Source organism: Carassius gibelio, chromosome A2 (assembly GCF_023724105.1).
Source record: "Carassius gibelio isolate Cgi1373 ecotype wild population from Czech Republic chromosome A2, carGib1.2-hapl.c, whole genome shotgun sequence".
Classification (NCBI taxonomy): Eukaryota; Metazoa; Chordata; class Actinopteri; order Cypriniformes; family Cyprinidae; genus Carassius; species Carassius gibelio.
In genome coordinates, this window is record NC_068372.1 from 20,565,358 (window position 1) to 20,586,590 (window position 21,233).

At 37.5% G+C, this 21,233-nt stretch overlaps 1 protein-coding gene and 1 pseudogene across 2 annotated transcripts in view; one reads left to right on the plus strand and one right to left on the minus strand.

Moving 5' to 3' along the window:
- Positions 1–7,778, plus strand: part of LOC128030762 (sodium- and chloride-dependent glycine transporter 1-like) — a 51,539-nt gene extending 43,761 nt beyond the window's left edge. For both annotated transcript variants that reach the window (XM_052618713.1, XM_052618704.1), the window contains 9 exons: positions 120–252; positions 570–704; positions 782–885; positions 1,131–1,368; positions 2,163–2,297; positions 2,399–2,498; positions 2,596–2,696; positions 2,795–2,965; positions 3,373–7,778. In XM_052618713.1, the coding sequence (XP_052474673.1) occupies positions 120–252; positions 570–704; positions 782–885; positions 1,131–1,368; positions 2,163–2,297; positions 2,399–2,498; positions 2,596–2,696; positions 2,795–2,965; positions 3,373–3,609 (1,354 nt within the window). In that variant the 3' untranslated portion in view covers positions 3,610–7,778. The remainder of the gene's footprint in view (positions 1–119; positions 253–569; positions 705–781; positions 886–1,130; positions 1,369–2,162; positions 2,298–2,398; positions 2,499–2,595; positions 2,697–2,794; positions 2,966–3,372) is intronic.
- Positions 7,779–8,989: 1,211 nt separating this feature from the next.
- Positions 8,990–20,836, minus strand: LOC128023579 (coiled-coil domain-containing protein 24-like; annotated as a pseudogene).
- Between the last annotated feature and the right edge of the window lie 397 nt (positions 20,837–21,233).

The window sequence follows — 21,233 nt, forward strand, 5'->3', positions numbered from 1 at the left end:
CTGATAATTGAAAATAAGTGTTTAGATTAGCATGACACATTTTTGAGTGAATTGTTTATGCTTTGTTTTACATCCTGCATTCTCTCACACCTCTCTTTTACTGGCTTTTGCCCTCACAGGAACTATGTGCTGAATATCTCTGATGGTATTGGGAACTTCGGAGAGGTGCGTCTGCCTATCCTGGGCTGTCTGGCTGTGTCATGGGTAGTCGTGTTCCTCTGTCTTATTCGAGGGGTCAAGTCATCCGGCAAGGTGAGCTGAACATCCACTCCTGTGACATAAAGCAAAAAATGAATTCAATGATAATATTAAATAATACATTTAGTAAATATTAGATTAGAAAACTTAAATGAAAATGAGAAGTTTTTGTAAATCAGTTATCAAAACTAAACTGAAAAAAGCTGAATTGAAATCTGATATTACAATGATGACTAAAAATGTAAAAACTAAAAGCTCATTCAAAATATTAATAAATACTATGGCATGTAAGTACAACTAAAACAGCACTGTTTACCATACTTCTTTTTTTCTTTTGTTTTATAGTCTTTTAATATTATGTCTTTTCTCAGGTGGTGTATTTCACAGCAACCTTCCCTTATGTGGTGCTGACCATTCTTTTCATCAGAGGAATCACTCTGGAGGGAGCCACCAGTGGTATCAAATATTATTTGACCCCACAGTGGGAGAAAATTCTAGATGCCAAGGTTAGTACATTATACAGCGGAGCATACTGTAAGTGATCACTAATATTATGTTAATAATAACATTTTGCGTTCTGCAGGTATGGGGGGACGCTGCCTCTCAGATTTTCTATTCGCTGGGCTGTGCCTGGGGTGGCCTTATCACCATGGCATCATATAACAAGTTCCATAATAACTGTTTTAGGTAATAAACATCTTATTCTTTTATTTTTCTGCATCTGTTTCATTTTAAAGCACTTAGACTGGACGTTTAATGAGTGCTTGATGACTTTCATGCATTACTCTGTAGCACCTCCATGTGGCTGGTACTGATAAATGCATAGATTTGTATTACCTGAAATCAAGGAAGGAATGAACGAATGTGGAGTTCAGATTGTGGTGTGACTGCAAGCTTAATAATAATCAAATGATTTGTCTGTTTTCAAACAGAGACAGCATCATCATCAGTGTAACAAACTGTGGTACCAGCGTGTATGCTGGCTTTGTTATTTTCTCCATCCTGGGATTCATGGCTAATCATCTGGGGGTGGATGTGTCAGAGGTGGCCGATCATGGACCAGGCCTGGCATTTGTGGCCTATCCAGAGGCCTTAACATTGCTGCCCATATCACCGCTCTGGTCCCTGCTGTTTTTCTTTATGCTCATTTTATTGGGTCTGGGCACTCAGGTATCCCCCCCCCCCCTTCTTTTCTTCAACACAAATTTGAAATCCACGAAAGGGTTAGTTCACCCAAAAATTTCAATTAGCCCATGAATAACTCACCCTCAAGGCATCCGATGTGTATATGACTTTCTCTTTCAGATAAATCCAGTTTGAGTTAAAAAAAAATTGTCTTTGATTGTACGAGCTGTTTAATGGCAGTCAGCAGGTGTTGCAGTTCATCAGTCCAAAAGAAGTGAAATAAAGCGCATCCATCCATAATAAGAGCCACTATTTCACTTCTTTTGGACTGATGAACTGAAACACTGCTGACTGCCGTTTAACAGCTTGGAAGCTCAAAGACATATATATTTATATAACTCTGACTGGATTCATCTGAAAGAAGGAAGTCATATACACCTGGGATGCTTTGAGGGTGAGTAAATAACGGGCTAATTTTCATTTTTGGGTGAACTATCCCTTTAATACTCACTATTGCTGCATTTATTAATCTAAATTTAGTAAAACAAGGAATATGGTGAAATATTGCTACAATTTAAATAAAATAAATGTTTTGTATCAAAAAACTAAAACAAAAAGGTCTTACTGACACCAAGCATTTCAACAGTAGTTTAATTCAGCATGGAAAACTTATATGGCTTCAAACTTTATTTAACTTTATTTATATTTTTACCTACAACTTTATTATTTTGCCGCTTTACCATGCACTGGTATTTCTTTCAGGAAATGTCTTGTTAACTAGTAGTATGTAAAAAGTGCCATGCAATTCCTTATTTCCTTTCTGTTCATTTTTGTTGTAGTTCTGTCTGCTGGAGACTCTGGTGACGGCTGTAGTTGATGAGATTGGAACTGACTGGATTATCAAAAATAAGACCTACGTCACGCTTGGAGTCGCCATAGTAGGATTCCTCCTGGGAGTGCCGCTGACCACACAGGTGAGTAACAAACACACACACACACACACACACACACACACACACACACACACACACGTCCTGTATCTATGGATTGATCTGTTGTGCTGTGTGTGATGTAGGCAGGAATATACTGGTTGCTGCTTATGGACAACTACGCTGCCAGTTTCTCTCTGGTCGTCATCTCTTGCATCATGTGTATCTGTATAATGTATGTCTATGGTGAGTCCTCTTAGTCACTTTCTACATGCTCTGCATAAAGGCCACAGTAGCTGGATGTAAACTGAGGTGTTAATTTAAATGTTGTGTTCCCATGAAGGTCACAAGAACTATTTTAAAGATGTGGAAATGATGCTAGGCTTTCCTCCTCCGCTCTTCTTCAGGATCTGCTGGAAATATGTGTCTCCTTTCATTATTACTGTGAGTGACAGTCTGTATAAGGTTTTCCTGAATCAAGTTTTGAATTTTTTTTCCAGATCACTAATCTAATCTAATTTTTTGTCTCTGTCTCTTCACAGTTCATTCTGATTTTTACCGTGATACAGTACAAGCCTATTACCTACAATGACTATGTCTACCCAGGTTGGTCGTTGGTCATTGGGTTTGCCATGGCTTTGTCTTCAGTCATCTGTATACCAGTCTATGCTCTGTTCAAGATTGCTGTGTCTGAAGGATCCACATTTTTAGAGGTAATATGAGTTCTGCTTTAAAAATTGATTTTTTTTTAAATCATGTACAATTGCATAACCAGCCAAATACTTTATCTCACTTTAGACACTTTATGGTATGAACAACATTGTAAATCGCCAAATAGTGCATTTCTACAAAGTCATCGGCACCTTAAAACCGATGACAGTGCTTATTTTCTTGTTTCAGTATATTTTACCCTCTACTGTATTTTTTTTTTTACAATTTTGGAAAATGTCTGAGCAGCCGGTGCATTCCGCAACTTATAGTTTTGGAGTAAATTTCCTCTTTGTTCAGCCCTTTGAATATTTGCTCACACACATTCGCTCACACTTTCCTAAAAAAAAAAAAAATTAGTTTTAGCTTTAAATTGCCAAAACAGTTAATAAACTGTCTCTTATCTCTGCAGCGTTTGAAGAACTCCGTGAAGCCCGACCCGGACTGGGGTCCAGCTCTCCAGGAGCACCGCAAGGGCCGATACGCCACTCAGGGTCCCGAATCTGTGGAGGTGTGCCCTCTCAAGACAGAGCTGAAGGACGAGGGCAAAGAGAAACTCAAGGAGAAAGAGACGGAGAAAAAGGATGAGATCGGTTTGACCATCCCAGGAAGCAACGGCTCCGCATTAAACCCCACACCCAGCGCATAGAGGAGCCCCTCCCCCCAGGACAGTTCCCATTCCCACACTGCGGGACAGGCAACTCTCGCTGGAGACCTTTACATATTGTAAGGGCTTTATGAAATCTAACCTCTAGAGAATTTGGTTGTCATCCAAAACCATTTTCTTTTTGTTCGCATAATTTAATACTGCAGTTTTTTCTTTTTTTTTTAAAGACATGTTCATATACAGGAGGTGTTTGCATACACACAGTGTGTATATAGCGCATTATTGTACAATATTTTCACTCTGTGTTGAGTAGTCTGGAAATGTGACTGTAGCGGCAGCAGGAGCTACAGTGTGATTTGGCTTATGTGTGTGCGTGTGTATAGTGGTGGCAGTGCTGGTCAGGTTTAATAGCAGAAGACCAAATATTCTTTGTGGCAATTTTATAATGGCACTGTTAAGGGGAGTGTTATTTTCAGTTTCTGTTTTATACCCGTTTTCTTGTTTGGGAACCATCTCATGGCCAATGCTATTGTCTGCGTGCAGTGCGGCTGATACAATACATGTTAAATGACCTTTTAACACATTATTAATTAACTCCACCTAAAACTACACAACAGAACATGCCTATTATCCATTGACTAGACCACCAGTACATTTTGGAGCTAACACTTACGTTAATCGGCCAAGTAGACTAGCCGATATCGATAAATAAGCATAGGCCAAGAGAATATCAACTTTATTTCCAATTAAGTGAGAGCACAAATACAAAACAAAGGATATTTGGTCTTAAGCTCTTACCGACTGAGGTATCTGGACCGAGGCATATAACTTCTCAAGCCCATTCTCAGGGTTACACACAGTTTGTTTTTTTTGCAAAACATTTTCCAACACCTTGAGATGCTGATGTTGAGAATTTGACATGAAGGAGAGGGGTTTTCATGCAGGAACTTCCACATGAAATGCCGAATCTGTCTAGTTCTCCGGTGATCTGTAGCCGAGGCATCTCCTGAGCGAGGGGAGCATGTGTGCGATAACAGAAGCAGCTAGTTCCTCATTAGATTCAGTACTGTAGTATGCACACTAACTCCACTCTACACGGAAAAATAGGCATGTTACCAAAAACATGTGCACAAACCTGTGTGTTCTGATTTAGTTGGTATGTTTGTGTTTGTGTGTATTTTTTCTTGTCCGTGTTAAGAGACTTGAACAGGTGTGTGTGTGTGTGTGTGTGTGTGTGTGTGTGTGTGTGTGTGTGTGTGTGTGTCTTCTAAAGGCATCTGGCAGTGCTGAGTTAAACTGTCGTGTAATAGAACACTGAAATAAGGCATAAGGTTGCATGTGGATTGACCAGAAGTAAACGTAGCATTAGTCAAAATCACTGTGGTTAATGGAATTGTTGGGGAAATCAGCATTTTTTTCCTCGTATTGTATAATAATGTCAAATAGTCTTGCAAGGCCAAACCATTCAATTTACGCAATAGAAACAACCGAATTTTATGATAATATGGTGCATTTTGTTTCGTTTTGGTTTTGAAGGCAATAGAGAGCAGACGATACTTGTATGGAGAGTTATGTTTATATTTTTGGTATGGTTAGATGCCGCATGTCATTTCATTCCAGTGACTTTTCAATAAGGCCCCTTTACTTACGATGCATATGGTTGCAGTGGCACATATACATGGATAAAGAGTCCAAGTTACACTGTGAATTCGTCTGGGATTTTGCCTGACCCCTTTCAACAGGGGGTCTGACAATGCAGCTGCTAATGTGCTGAAGCATCATGTATCGAGACTTGTGAATAAACAGTGAATCGCTGTATATAGTCAAGTCCGAGTAGTTTATCTGCTATTTCTCTCCTGTGTGGGAGGAGAAATGCAATATGAGATGTGCTCTGTCATTTTGAGTCAGAAAGAGGTGAATAAATGCGAAACAAAAATATTGCTTTGTTGAAATCATTTTGATAATAGAAAGTCTCAGCTTTCAAATTAACTTGATTTTAACATGTCTTAAAATACATAAATAAATCACCAGATTAAAAAAAAAAAAAAAAAATGCATTCAAATTGTTTGGAATTTTGCAATTGTGGCAGCACCATTTAATTATATTTCAACAAAGGATCATAAACCTTTTTTTTTTTTTTAATTGAAAGCTTTCTTATATTATGTGTGAGACTTTCATTGCATAAAACTCTAGTCTTTAAACTCTGACTCAAAATGATGGAGCAGGTCAGATAAAGTCAGTATTCAAAAATATGATGACATAATAGTCTACATCTTTGTTATATGTACATTTTGCTACATTTCTGCATGAAGGTATGATATGTATGTTTTTAAAATTTGTGTCCTAAAATATACAAAACACAATCTAACTTTAAGAAGTAGGGGGGAAAAAAGAGAAGAAGAAAAGTAACCCTGCTGCCTAAGAAGGTATCGGACACTCAGGGGAGTAGTTAGAGGTCTTTGGTCTTAGCACAAGCATACCTACAGGTCACACACTCTAGCTTTTCCTCTGTCAGAGTTAGTGCAGTAGATTAGAGCAGCAGTTTAGGTGTTCGGGAGACTAACAGCACTTTACTAGTTCACTTTAGCTGGCTACAATATGATTAATCGCTGTCGGAAATATGAATGCACAAGATTGAAGCCCTCTCATTTTTCTGATGCGCGGTCCTCAGACCTTGAAAGTGGCATGAAGACCGTGTGTCTGTCTCTAGGTACTGCGATGTAAACCGATCTGGATATTGAACTTGACATGTAAACTCATTACAACAATAGACATAATATGCGTCAGTGCCATTCTTGCACTGTTCCCCACCTCTTGTCCTCGTTCTCCATTGTAAAGTAACGTAAAAGACAAAAACAAAAAAACAACAACTGATGTGTATGTTTGTGTTTTCCGTTTTTCCCAGGGTGGGTTGCTGTAGTGGGATTTGATTTTTAGTTGTTTTTACATGATTTCTTATGGTAACGTAGCTACTGTAATGTGAGTGTTCTGTGTAGTGGACGTTCAGCTGCTGAGTCAAACCTAGTTCATGTTAGCGTCACTATTGATGTCATGTCATTTTAATCAGTGTGTTATTATCCGTTTTTGACATTTAACAAACAGAATCTACCTTTGTAAGAGATTTTTCCTTTTTATTTTTATAGTACTAAAACTGTCGTTGTAATCATTTTTAGCTATGTTCAGTGACACTTTTATTTCTTATTTCTAAACCTCTTCAAGCTAGCTGATCTCAAACACATTACCAAGTTAAGGCTTTGGACTGAAACTTGAAAAATTCAAGCTTTTTACTGCAGCGTCTGGTCAAACAGAAACCGTTTATCGATGAAGAAGGACACAGTCTGAAGCCAGCGATGTTATATCTTCATCTCAGTATTGTAAATGTGTATTTGTAGTGCTGCAAACCCTTTAAGAACATTTCTGTCTGCCTGTGATCCAGTTTCATTTATTATGCACAATGTAAATGAAACAGAGAAAGCACATTTGATTGCCTGGAAAGAATGTTTTAACAAATATGCCGGTCTTTTAATATTTTCAAATGGATTTGAAATGATCAAAACTGAATTAATATTTTCAGAATTTTATTTGGGTAAACATTAAGATAATGTTTCTGAGAAGAACCAAACACTTTTTAAGCTGACTTTGCTTCTAATTTGAACTGGCTGTGTAAATTTAATTGTGACGGCATACACTTTGAAATGACACGACAGGGTTGTGCTTAGAACAAGCAACACAGAAATACTAGAATTCAGTGGAAAATATGCACACAAATACCGGAGAATATCCACAGAGCACAGTTTTGTGGCTGTCTTACGAACTACAAAAAGAATCGGCATATCTCAACTGAAACTGTGAACCGTTTTGGTTAATTCAATGTTTTTTCAAGAGCATGTCATGTATTTTCATGTTGTTACGGCACTTTAAAAATATATGTGTTTGATCGCAACAGAAAATACAAAATTGCAAAAAGAAACCTTTCTCTCCCTGTCCTGCATCCTAAAAGAAGCAATGTCTTTACAATAGCGTGTGTGTGTTCTTCTGTGCTCATGGCGATATAGTAGTGAAGTAGAATGACAGGCACAATGACATGAGCTTCAAACATATCTAACCATGTCTTTTCAATTTTAGGGCCAAACAGCATTGAAATTGTCTTAGTCATGTCAGCTGTAAACGGTTCAATTTGAAATGGTAAATAAAGTTTATTTTAAAGATCACCTTGTGGTTTGTGTTTTATGGCTTTCCCCCTTTGAGCTTCAACTATATATATATATATATATATATATATATATATATATATATATATATATATAAAAAGTCTAACTGACGGTGTGTAGAGCAGCATGCAGCGGTTCTCACAGAGAACTGAGCAGGGTTTCAAGCCGAGGAAGACAGCGCCCCCCTCTGTCCCCTGCTGGCTCTTCCGCCCACTCTTCCGTCCAGCTGATTGGTTTACTTAAAGTTGATTGCTAATCCAATCATTTGCTCGTTTCTATCTAAGTAACCTATCTATTCCGGACTTGTACTAATTGGCAGCGTGCCTTGGGATTTCACTAACCCTCCACCTTCCCCAGCACCACCTGCCTAGATCTGCTTCTCCCCATTTTCCTTGCATCATTTTGAATTCAAGTCACCACTTCATGTGCATTTCAGATGTATCTGCAGATCTAGTCCGCCAAGACCAAGCCTATGCACATCCCATGTTTACTAATAAATGCTGGTTAAATTCACTTTCGAGAGTTGTCATGATTCTCACACACACACACACACACACACACATAGATGTATATGGATCTATTATATATTATAGGGATCAGATACATACAAAGACTTATTCTAGAAAGGTGATCTGACCTTGCATGGATTTTGGGGTTTCTGGCACTCTGATTATTTGTGTTGTGGGAGCAGCTTATTAAACTCTGCTCATTCAGATCCCTCTGAATGAGACTCCGTTCCACTTTGAGCTCTGAATCCAACAGAGAAAACAAGAAATCAGAAATAGGTAGTCTGCTCCAACCACAAAACTTTTTTATGATTACCTTGGGGGAAAAAATCAATTCTATTAAAAAGAAAGAGAAAGAATTCTGCTTTATTACTCCCATTAAAAAGCATTCTGGTCTGAGAAAACTGACCTTTGTAGACTGAAGATTGTAATCTTGCTCACTGACAAGTTCTTAATTTAGTTATGAAAATGGTTGTAAAATAATTTTTCTTAGCGATTGCAAAATTATTGATTTATCTTAAGTTTTTGGATGAAAGATTTCTTGTATATACAATCCAAAAATAAAAATACAAATCTGCACATCACACACATGGTTGACAGTTTTTTTTTTTTTTTAATCAGCCCAAAGAGTTAAAAAACAAACAGGAAGTGCGTGCTTCCGTGGTGAACCACTAGATGGTGGTGATACACAATTCAAAAGGCCACTCCACATCTGGAGACTAGAGTTCAAAGATTTATAATATGATGCTTTAATGGTCATTATTATGTAATGTAATTTACATTAAGAAAACAAATATGCAGTAAGATGGCTCAACAAATGAAAAAAAAAACAGGGCACAAGTTGAGTATGATGTATGGACATACACTGCTCAGAACTATGTAGTCTTGTTTTAGTTCAGTTGGTCAGTAGGCTTTTGTCTGAGACAGAATTGTAAGGAAACTGAATTAATAACCACATACCTGCTATGGTGGGTTCAGGAGATAAAGATTCTGTCTGGGCTCTGGCTCTCCCAGTCTCAAGGTTTTCCTGTGACAAAACACATCACAACAAGTTAAAGGATTTCAGCTCCCACCATGAAACTTTCATTTTCTCCACTAAGTTTTAAGGCAGAGTTTGCTGGCCTTGTTTTGCTGGTTTAGGGTCTCGCAGCCTGACCTAGCTGGGGTTTAGCGGAGCACTAATTTAGTCTCCCAGTCTGACCTGGTGAAAAAAAAAAAAATCCCTTCTAAAACCATCAGACCACCCTGCAAGACCAGCAAACTGTCAAACACCTTTTAACACTTTTTATTTTTTATTTTTAAGAAATTATTTTTAATCAGCAGGGACATTTTCTATTTATCGAAGAATCCTGGAAACATTGATCAAGAATTCCTAAAATACAGTACTAAGCAGGACCACAATTTTCAAATTGACAATAATCTGAAATGTTTCCTTAGCAGCAAATCAGAATATTAGAACAATTCTGAAGAATCATGTGACACTAATGACTGGCGTAATGACTGTTCAGCTTAACCATCACAGGAATAAAGGACATTTTAAAATATTCCAAAACAGAAACATTATTTCACCAAAAAGTGAAATATTTCACAAATGACTGCTTATATTGTATTTTTGAACAAATAAATGCAGCCTTTGTGAGCATAATTAACTTCTTTTGACATTAAAAAATCTTACTGAGTCCAAATCAGTATTGCATCAGTAATTGTAAAAATTCTTGTTTGATTAAAACATGAAAGCACAAAATGTTCTAGAGTTTCCGTGACTTTTGAAATCAGATTCAGAATTGAAAAAGTGACAGATTTACCATGAAACGATTTTATCTCTCAGGCTTTATTATAATAGTGTGTTGTTGAAGCAGATCCAGAGCCTGCATAATGAATACACAGCACTGCTCCACTGAGACTGAGCTCTTAAAACCGGACTCCAAACCACATGCTTTCGCTGCAAAGCCATGGATCTCCATTAGCCCACATGTTATATGGCAGAGGAGTACTATTATTAAACCAATCTGCCTGCTGCCTCCGTTTATTTGCTCTGAGTCACTGCTATATCTTGTAGAGTCATGCTTACTGTCCAGCGCATACATTAAACACTCATCTTTTTAAAATGAACAAAAACAAACAGAGCTCAGCTCTCTGAGGAGAGCGCCCTCACTGCCAGCGAATGAGAGACTATTCATTTTAGCCCTGTGGTCTGTGGGCAGCAGCAGTAACCCCAGAATCCAGCTGGAAAAGAAATACCAAAGCCGCAGTTATGAGGCCGATGACTGAAACCTAAGAGCAGAGAGAGGCCCTCCACACTCAGTATGGCCAAGAGTCAGATGAGCAGGGTTATTAACACTAACTAAAACTAAAGCTAAAGAGATATATATATATATATATATATATATATATATATATATATATATATATATATATATATATATATATAATTTCAGCTAGCTGCCAAAACATTTGAAGTACAAAAATGACTGAAACTTGAATAAACTTGAATTCAATAAAAACACAGACAAAAACTAAAAAGAAACGTTTGGAAGGTCTGTCCCACCCTCATGAATTGGGGGAAGCTCTCCTTTGCTGACATGGAGTGGGCGACCCGATGAAGCTGAAGCCGTGTGTAAATTTGAGCTCTTATGTGAGTGCTGACAGGGTAAAGGATGACCCAAACTGTAAGGGAATCTGTGTGAGAGTGCTCAGGCAAGAGAGGGAGAGATAAGGTGAGGCCCGTCTGCTGCTGCTCATTAGTCTCAAGCTCCACATCCGAACCCCAGGCCTCGGATCATGGAGGGCCTGAGCGAACCCTGGAGCAGCATTCTGGGGACACCTGAGACTTATATCCCCCCTTTGTTTTGAGACTCCTAGTGGGAGCTGGGCCACTGGTTGAGAACAACTGTTCTAAATCAAACATAAAATTCTTGGCTAACACTAATATTCTGATTATTCAGTGTTCAGATTAAATGGACTTTTCCCCAAAGACCCATAATCTAATTAGAATAAACTATGTACGCCAGAGGATCTGTTTAATTCAGCTTCAAATATAATGGTACGTGACCATACACATTCCAGTCCAGAGGCAACACTCTGGTTTGACAATGTCACTAATGTGCCTGTCAATTAAGGGGAACTTCAGGATCAGCCCAGTTTGATGAGACAAGTTTCCAGCAAGAAGTAATTTGTCTGTCCACCCCAAACGTGAAACTGCTGTGTGTCTGAATAAATTCTCTAATATATTAATGAACTCAAAACACCACACATGACAGATGTGTTGTTTGCCTAGAAATGTTTGGAATATTTTGATTGTTTTTTAGTTATAAAATTCCGAATCAGACTCAGATTTAAAATCTTCTGAATCGGATTCAAAACATGTTATTAGATGCAATCAAAACCTGCATTTATTGGCAAAATTAGTCCTTACCTGCAGGACCTGCACATCTCTTTTCAGTGCTTCAGATTCTTCGGTTATGACTGACCTGTCAATCAAACAAGACCTTCTTTTGGGGCAGCTGTGGCCTAATGGTTAGAGAGCCGGACTAGTTATCAGAAGGTCGATGTTCGAGTCTCTGTGCTGGCAGGAGTTGTAGGTGGAAGGGAGTGAATGAACAGCGCTCTCTTCCACCTTCAATACCCTTGGCTGAAGTGCCCTTGAGCAAGGTACTGAACCCCCAATGGCTTCCCGGGCGCTGGATATATAGCTGCCCACTGCTCCGGTTGTGTGTTCACGGTGTGTTCACTTCTCACTGCTGTGTGTGTGCACTTGGATGGGTTAAATGCAGAGCATCAATTCCGAGCATGGGTAACCATACTTGGCAAATGTCACAACTTTCACTTTCACTTTTGTAAACGATCAAGTAAGTCTATATATATATATATATATATATATATATATATATATTCTAAATCAACAGACTTTAAGTTTACAGGGATATATATATATATCAAACAGGCCATGCTTTTTAAATGTTACTAAATAAAAGATTCAAATGATGTTTAATAACGGCAACCATAAATACCTATCTACAGTCTATGCCATTATAAACTGCCAAGAAATCAGGGACTGTTTCGCATTTAAATACTTTATACAAAACATGACATCTTGAATAACCCTTCAACAAGTTAAATAAGTAAAAACAGTTTTAATTTAACCTGGACTCTGCACCATGAACTCTTTTCCAGATAAGTGGGGACCTGAAAACTGGCCTACTTCTTCTCTCTTACATAACAGTTGTAATCACTTAACTCCCTTTACTTTTTTTTAAGGCCAAGGAATCCTACATATGTCGGGGTCTGGTATTCATTTGCTCACAATGAGGTCTTTTGTCCTGATGGAGGGATAGATCGAACTGCTCGCTTTAGTTCTTCTCCCTCTATCTCAATACCCTGCTGCCCCACTGAGCAGGACTTACTGTTTGCATTCCTCTAGGCTGGGAGGAGTACTACTCATGCCTGGCAGAGAAGGAGAGGGGTAAAGGGTTGTGCAAGGGATCTGAAGGGGAGAAGGGAAGAGCTCTGGAAGGCTGGACTGAAAGAGATGGGCTTAAGGAGAGAGTGAGAGAGGAACTTCAAGAGAGTCCCTTCCCTTATAAGATGTACTATACTGAGGCAGTTTGAGAGGGTTATATTAGTAATTTAAAGCACATGGTATTTGCATGGACAAATAACAAATGAACAAATGCATGAATGAATGAATGAATGCATAAATAAATATTGAATATTATTTATTGATTTTAAACATTTAATTATTTTATTTAAAATAATAAATACATTCAGACTTTTCCTTTATATAAATAGAATGAATACAAATACCATTATTTTATATTTTAAAATAATACCTTACGACATAAAATTATAAATACATTATAACCTCATGGAAAGAATTAATTTAAAAGAAAATTTAAAATGAAATAATGTTGTAGCCAATTTATATTTGTCAACAAAATTAAATAGAAACATTTAAGCCTAGGATTTCTGATGAAAAGCGTTTTAAAACGAAGAGAAACCAGTTCAGTCAAGTGTGTCCAAACATTTGACTGGTAGAGATGTATGAGCTTACAAACAACACAAAATTAGGGGTGCACGATAAATATTGGCCGATAATTAATGTGCATCTCGTCAGTAAGGCGGTTCTCTAATCAGCGGTAAATTCTATCAGGTGAGTGATTTCACATAGAGCATCTGTTATTACACAGAACTGTTGTTAACTGACAAGCTGCGCAATTCCACGCTGTTAATGAACGTGAATTTGTGCAGCTTGTCAATTAACAAGCACATTAATTATCAGCCGATATTTATTGTGTACCCCTACTCAAAATCAGATTGTAGATGCCGATTCAGAACCACAAGTAGGTAATATAATCCTAGATGAAGGTGTGTGTGAGCATAAGCAATCTTGGAAAGAGGCAGAAAGCAAGGACGGTGAAGCAGTGCAACATTCTATTCTCACAACAGCATGTTTGCACAAGAAGGAGCGTGTCTGGTCTGCATCCACAGTCAGCATGAGAACATGTTGAGTAAAGGAGGGAGAATTCTACCCTGAGGAATGTGTGTTCCACAATATTAACTTTCCTGCACAACAGGATCAAACTGCAAATGGACAATCTTGCTGGCTAAAAAGTCATTACATTATGTACATGGCCTCAGGTGTAAACAAATGATTCCAATATTATCTGCTTGATAAAAAAGTAATTGCGTTTGTTGTATGCATGGAATTAGGACTGACATTTTACTGTGATGTTCATAGTTTTTATAATACGCTCAAAGCAACCCTCAGTTATAATAGCATTTACTCACATGCTGGATGACTTCCATTTGAACGTGAGCATCACTGTACCCTACTCACTCCTAAGGGCAGAGCACTTGAATTGAGCTCTCTGAAGGGACAGAGAGCCTTCTTTCAAAGACATTTAAAAAAACTTACGACCCCAAACTTTTAAACAGCATTCTATAAAATATATTTTGTAAGTATGAATTTATAAATATTTATTTTAAAGGCTGTAAATATGTAAGGAATATTTTCCGCTGATAAAGTCTGGGTTACTGATTAAAAAAATTATATGATAAGTACATTTTTTAAATATAGCGTGATGTACCACCAAAGACAACAAGATAGCAAAATTACTTTCTTGAAGTGACCACTTCATAAAGCAGTTCCTTACTTTCATGTAAAGCGATCTGTCGAATAGTGTCCCTTCCCAAAGTTCCCTTCAAGAGTGCAAAGAGTGGAGTTCACTCACTGACTAAAGAGACGACATGCCCTCACCTGAGATGGGTCACAACCTCATCTATATGGGTGATGTTTAACTTGTGTCTTAAGGCCTTGATTTCTTCTTCACAACTGGAGTCAGTCGAGAGGCTGGAGACGGACCTGGAAAAAAAATACTTACTAACCCAATCAATATTATAAATATTATTCATGTAGAAGTACACTCGCAGATATATATTTCTGAAACACTGACCTGCTACCAATCTCACTCAGACTTGATGGCTGTCTGGAGGGTGATTTCATTTCACACCAGCTGCCTGGACACTTCCCTGTCTCTGTGTGCTACTGCTGCCCAGTGTGTAACTTACCACACTAGAATTGTACTGGGCCATGACCTCCTTTTCCTCCCTGAGACACATTTACTGACAGTGAGAATGGCAGAATGGTGAAAGTGGACAGTTCTAGCAAAGTTTCACTGTGATTGTCTACCATAGTGACTCCCAAACAGAGACATTTTGCCTTGTTAAACCTATAAAACAGAAACTTAAATAAATGTACTGTTAAGTCTTTCTCATGAAGCGTGTGAAAAGCAAAATAGTTCAGGTGTCTCATTAAATAGAGAAACTATCTGAGTCTCTTTCTTCATAGTATTGTTTTTTTTATTTTTTAAGAGTGCACTAAAAATAATAAATAAATAAATAAAAACTAAATTATAGCCAGAACAATGTTAGGAGAAACACATTTCTGGTTTAGTGGCATTGATTGGGTATTTAAGCCTTATTGATGGAGCAACAAGGGTCCCACACATTAAGCTGGGAAATTTTGATTTAGCAATTTGGTTTTACTTACTTTAAAGAGTTCAGAATTTCATGGAAGACACAACATTATTCATTCAAGACTCCATTGGTCAATTCAAAAGACAGAATTTGTTGTACTGTACTGTACTGTACTGGAGAAAGGCAGGCAATTCATAGCGCATAATAAACCTCGGCCTCTGGCCCTAAAAAAGTACTACTATACAATAAACAGAACAAGTGAAAGTACTCTATTATAAGAAAACAGTTTGGGGTAAAATGCCTAAAGAAATAATAATAAATGAAGATAAATACACACTTTTTGAAGTCTGGGTTGCTATTTGATCTAAAAAACAGTAAAAACTTCAAAATTATGAAATATTATAAAATAAAATTTGAACTAACTGTTTAATCATTCTAATATGCTGGTCTGGTCCTCAAGAAATATCACTTTTTATTATCAGTTTTGAAAACAGTTGTGCTGTTTAAAACATTTTCTATTTTTTATGAGCACCATTCATATGATTTTTTTTTTTTGTAATAAATGTATTAGTTGTCACTTTTGATCTATTTTAATGTGTCTTTGCTAAATAAAATTAAATGAAATACAGAATTATTATTGTACAGATTCTTGCTTTGTCCAGAGCATTTATGAACTGATATTAAATACATGTATGTGATATGAGAGAGAGAGAGAGAGAGAGAGAGAGTCCTTGCTACAATATTAAAACAGCCTTGCTGAATGCATAAAAGAGGATGAGGGCAACTCAACTCTATCTAACCATAAATCAAGTTCTGACTTGATGTTAAAGTCCACTTTGAAATGTTATTGTAAACTAAACACAAAGGTTTGCATTTGGAAATGCATTAAATAAATATTTCTTAATTTGAAGCTTAAATTTGTTAACAATTCCAGACGGACAGCTTCAGTTTAGCCATCATTACCTTTTCCACTCAATCCTTCATAAACAACAGGGAACTTCCTTTTAAACTATTAACACAAACATATGAGGCAGAAGAGCTATATTTTAGGAAAACATCTGAATAGCCAGAAATACAACAAAGATGAAGCAAGCAGATGGTGCATTCTCACTCACAGTCATTATTCAGACCGTAAAGCTGTGCATCACTTTCAGCCCACCCCTGCTCACATCTTCCCTGCTTTCTTCTTTAGCACTGACAGGATACAGTTTACATGTTTGAGGGACTTTTGTAGCCTGATGAAAAGATCCAGAAGGCATTAACAGCATCTCTGACTGAATGCATGTGATACAAGCAGAGGTCTGACGCCCATCTCTGCTTTGCTCATATAGAGGGGATCTACTGACAGGAACAGAGGCTACATTGTGGGCCCAGATCAGTAAGCAGCTTAGCGGTGTTCACAGAAGAGGGAGGAAACCCACTCCTGCCAACAAAGATGGCACAGAGGATCCGGCACATCAAAAAGAGGAGAAAAGAAAAATCCCTCAGTGTATCGAAGTAAAAAAGAGGCCCTTTCAAAAAGCTCCTCCATCTACACTGATAAATTACCTACATGTGAAAAACACAGTGCACACACTTACTCTTTCCAGCCTTCCTGCGCTGATTGTTGTGGTATCACTCTCTAGAGATTTAAGAACCTTCCTTTTAAAGTCTCAGCCGGTCGCAGTTCACACATGAACTAAGGTTCTCTTTCAATGGCCATTGAACGGAGACTTAGCATAAAGAAACAGGTGCAGCTTGACTCCATACAGCCACAACAAATCACGCAGACAAGGACCACACAGGAGAGGGGAGGCTATCGGCAGAGAGGGGGAAAATGGCACTAACTAGATCTATTAAATCAATTCCTTTCAAAAGCTTTCTTGGCCATGTTAAGGCATTAAAACACCATTGAGTCAACGGTTTCCTGCTTTGGCTATCATCGAGCAAACGGGAAATCTCCAAGCCTGTTGCAATATGAAAGGGATGTATAATCCAGATCTGTTCTCAAAGCAGATAAACAGCTAAACGACATCACCAAAGAAATTTGGTAACAAACAAACAAAAGCTGAAGTTTACACCCCAACGCTCATATGCAACATTTGTTTCTGGGTGACAAAGCCAATTTGTTTTGCAATTTGAGTGTTTTCTCTGTTGGTCTGTACTTGTATTTGCCAAACACCTGCTCCTGATAAGCCATGGCTGAAAAGAGAGCTTTTTATCTAATAAGAATGAAGGAATATAAGAAGCATAAATTGTCCAAAAAAGCAATCTACAGCCTCAGCAAAGTATATATGTAAATTATTTGTAAAAGAACGTGTTCTTTGTGATACAGTGATACATTAAAACCTTTCGAAAGAAAACATTCCTCCCACTGTCTAGCTGGTTGCTGAGAGAAGATTGCCTGACTGGTACCTGTAAATATCTTCATCCCAGTGCATTGTTATATTAGAAAAGGAACCACACAATCTTGTGTATTAACAAAGAACAAGCCACTGGGCAACAAATTGAAATGTAATCAAATTGCTACAAGGCAAATAGAACATTACCTGTCAAGCAAACCAAGCATAGTCTTTACTGCTGACGTACTGTAACTGATTCACTTCATTTTACTGAAACTAGTGATGTGCTCCTATGCCTGTTCGTTAGACCTAACAGTCAATGAGCAAGCATTCTTTAAAGCAATGCTACTTTACAAATGCAAAGCCCTAACCTATGAACTGACTCCCAGTCTGCTGAAAATAAAACTTGGGGTATTCTTTAAGGTCAGAACATTCATTCATCAAGTGAGGGAAAGCAATTATAAAATGGGATCTGTAAAAGGGGCTTAATAATTAATTGAAAATTTTCAAGGAGAATATTTTATTTGGAATCTATTGAAAATGCTAGTTGTAAAAATGACTACAAGTTAGAGTTAATATTATAATGAATATAGTTACATAAAACCATGACTGTATTGTAGGGTCTAGGGAGGCATGATGTTTTGGTAAAATAGATGTTTTTGGTCAATTTTTAAATTGATCAGTTTCTATTGATATTGGATATTAAATTATGGATGGTCATTTCCTCTGTTTTTGTAGATGACCTTCACCGTCATCCAATGCTCATTTGAAGTCTTTAGAAAAATTGATTAACACTGTTGAATAATCTTTCATGAATATACAAATCATTATATATAGAAATATAACAATTTGCCATACAGCACATAACATTACAATCCTTGATTTAACTTGTAACATTTAAAACAGATTTATTTTAGTTTTCACAGAATGATAAGAGTTAATGTTATTAGCTTTAATAAATTTGAAATGTTAATGTTTGAGGCTTGATGCCTGTCAGTATAACAGTAGAGTATAAACAGTAATGTTATAATGCTGTATCTCTCTCACCTGCCCTGCCTGGCAGCTTTCTCTTTCAGTGTGAGCAGCAACAACTGAATCTCTGCTTTTAGCAACTCTTTAACAGCTGGGGGGTCAGCCAGAGGGAACATGGGGGCTTCTGGCCTGTTACCCTTCTCTGAGTAACGGAGCTCCTGCCAAATCTTCTCCCACATCTCCACCTAGAAGAGGTCAGCAGAGGATAGTGTTACAGGAGAGTGCTGTTTGGCTCAGCTTTGTATGAAATGCACTTTCCAAATCCCTGTTACAAGCTGTTCTACAACTAGAGAAATGCAGCCAGTTGGTTAACATCCCATCACAAGTTTTTTTCTAATCTCTGCTGACTTAAAGAGAAATGTACATAAGAAGCTGGATATTTTAGGGAAAATCCATGTGTTATTCCCACCCCACGCGAGGCGAAAAAACAGAGAGGGAAATGAAAGCCTGTCACGGCACTGGTAAACAATGACTGCACTCTATCACCAATCTCCACACCTGTCTTGGGACTTTCAAGTTTCCCTCGGACTCTGAAAATACACTTCAAAGCTTGTCAAAGGCAATGCAAGACAGAGTAAAACCAGCTCCCTGAGAATTCTGATCCTGCTGTGCCTGGATGAAACCAACTTTAAGCCTAAATAACTGAACACAGGCCAGCATCTTCTTATTTCCACTGCAGCTTCTGCAGAATCAGGTTTGATGTGCCCAGCCACCAGAGAGACATTTCTGTGAGGATTCAGGCTTGAAAATGTAAATGAGCTAATGCAAACTTTCATACAAAAGAAAGTTTTTTCTTTTCTTGTTTATTGATTTTCATCTTTTTACTGAATAAATGTTCTCAGGGATAAGCTCTGGGAGGAAGGAAAACAGACAGAAAAACAAGATTCTTAGTTGTGTTCCTTGTTTTGCATCATATTCGTTTTTTATAAACTTCACTGGCATTCAAAATAGGTTGCACTGAGAAAAATGTAAGAACTGTTTGTTTACTGCCAGACTGACAATTTATGAGCTCCTGGTATCCTTGGTTGCGATTGCTCAGACAATTCATTCTCATGATCACTATTATTATTTGCATTGATTTTTTGTAGCCATAAAATTCCTTGCTCTATGTCAAAAAAAAAAAAAAAATCCTCACAAGTAGGCCTATCTGGTGTATCCATGAACAGCAGAGGGGGTTTTAAACAGAAGGTCATAAATCCTAACTAGTGTTCAGAGGAAGGAGGAATCACTTACGTCACTTACGCCATAGAAAAGTTTCCACCCACTATTTCCTTATGCACATCGCTGTTTGACTGTAGTGATGGCCTATGCAGTTTGTAAAATATTTTTTTCTTTGAAAGAGCTGTATATGAAACAAGTAAAGTTTGCATTCCATGCACTTTGGCTCTGTGAGATAACGCACTCAGGGGATCTGTAAATCAAAACCGGTTTAGAGTTGCATAGAGGTGCATACTAGCTTACTTGTTCATGGAGAACTTTACAAATTCAGTCCATAAAATTACAAAACACGTGAATGCAGAGCACAAAATTGTATGGGCCTAACATTATCTAAACATTAAGCAAATTTATTTTAATGCCTACCATTATACATACTTCCAGCTAGTACTTCTGTTGTGTCTTGCATGTTGCAGTCTGATGCATAAATATGATTTACCTCTGATAACTCGGTGTAAGAATCAATCAATGTTTCTCCAAGTACAGCTCGGATCTCAGGAAGCTCAGAGCAGGGAACATGTTCCTTCACTTTATTCCACACAGATTGTTGGCGTTGGAAATTGTCCATAAAAAGCAGCTACTTTCTGAGCTGAGCACAAATAGCTCATCACAGGCGTGCATTCGGCGTGTCCATACAATAAAAAAATAACGTTACATATATAAATAAATATAGACCAACATGCGTTTGAAAACTCATGCAGCATTTAAATTCTCCGATACACCGTAGGGAAAGAACAATTATGACCTGATTAATGAGCTTTTGCAATAAAACTTTAAACTAATATTTGGTTGCTTTAAAAGTTTAGGATGATGAAACAAGGGTGATTTGACTAAGATTTAAAATGGCATACATGTTTACAAGCACATACAATAGTTTCAGAACAAGCACATTCACCACGGGCGGACACTCACCGGAACAATCGTGGCTTCCTGTAAACATTCATGTTCCTATGGAGACAGGCTCGAGCACTCAAATGATTGGCAGCAGGACTCGTGATAGTGATCTTTATTAACCCATTACATTACGTATGTACATCACCTTTTCTTCTTCTCCGTCTTCTTCTTCTTCCAGTGATTGGATTATATTAAAATGTAATATGTGTTGGACCTTGATGTCTGCATGTACAAGGATTTTGCAATAGGCTAGCCTATGCAAGTTTTCTTGAAATACGAACAAATTCATAATTATTCGAATGCTCAAAACACGTGTCCATTGCGATTGGCAGAACTATTAAAAATGAAATCTTTTTTTTTTTCTTCTTTTTTATGTTTCAACATTAAATAAATAAATCATATATTTGGTGTTCCTGGGTCACGCTAGTTTGCATTTCTGAAGTCCCAGTCTAATAGCAAGAATTAAGATGGAACAATGAACAGTATTAAATGGCATATTGTGGATGTACACT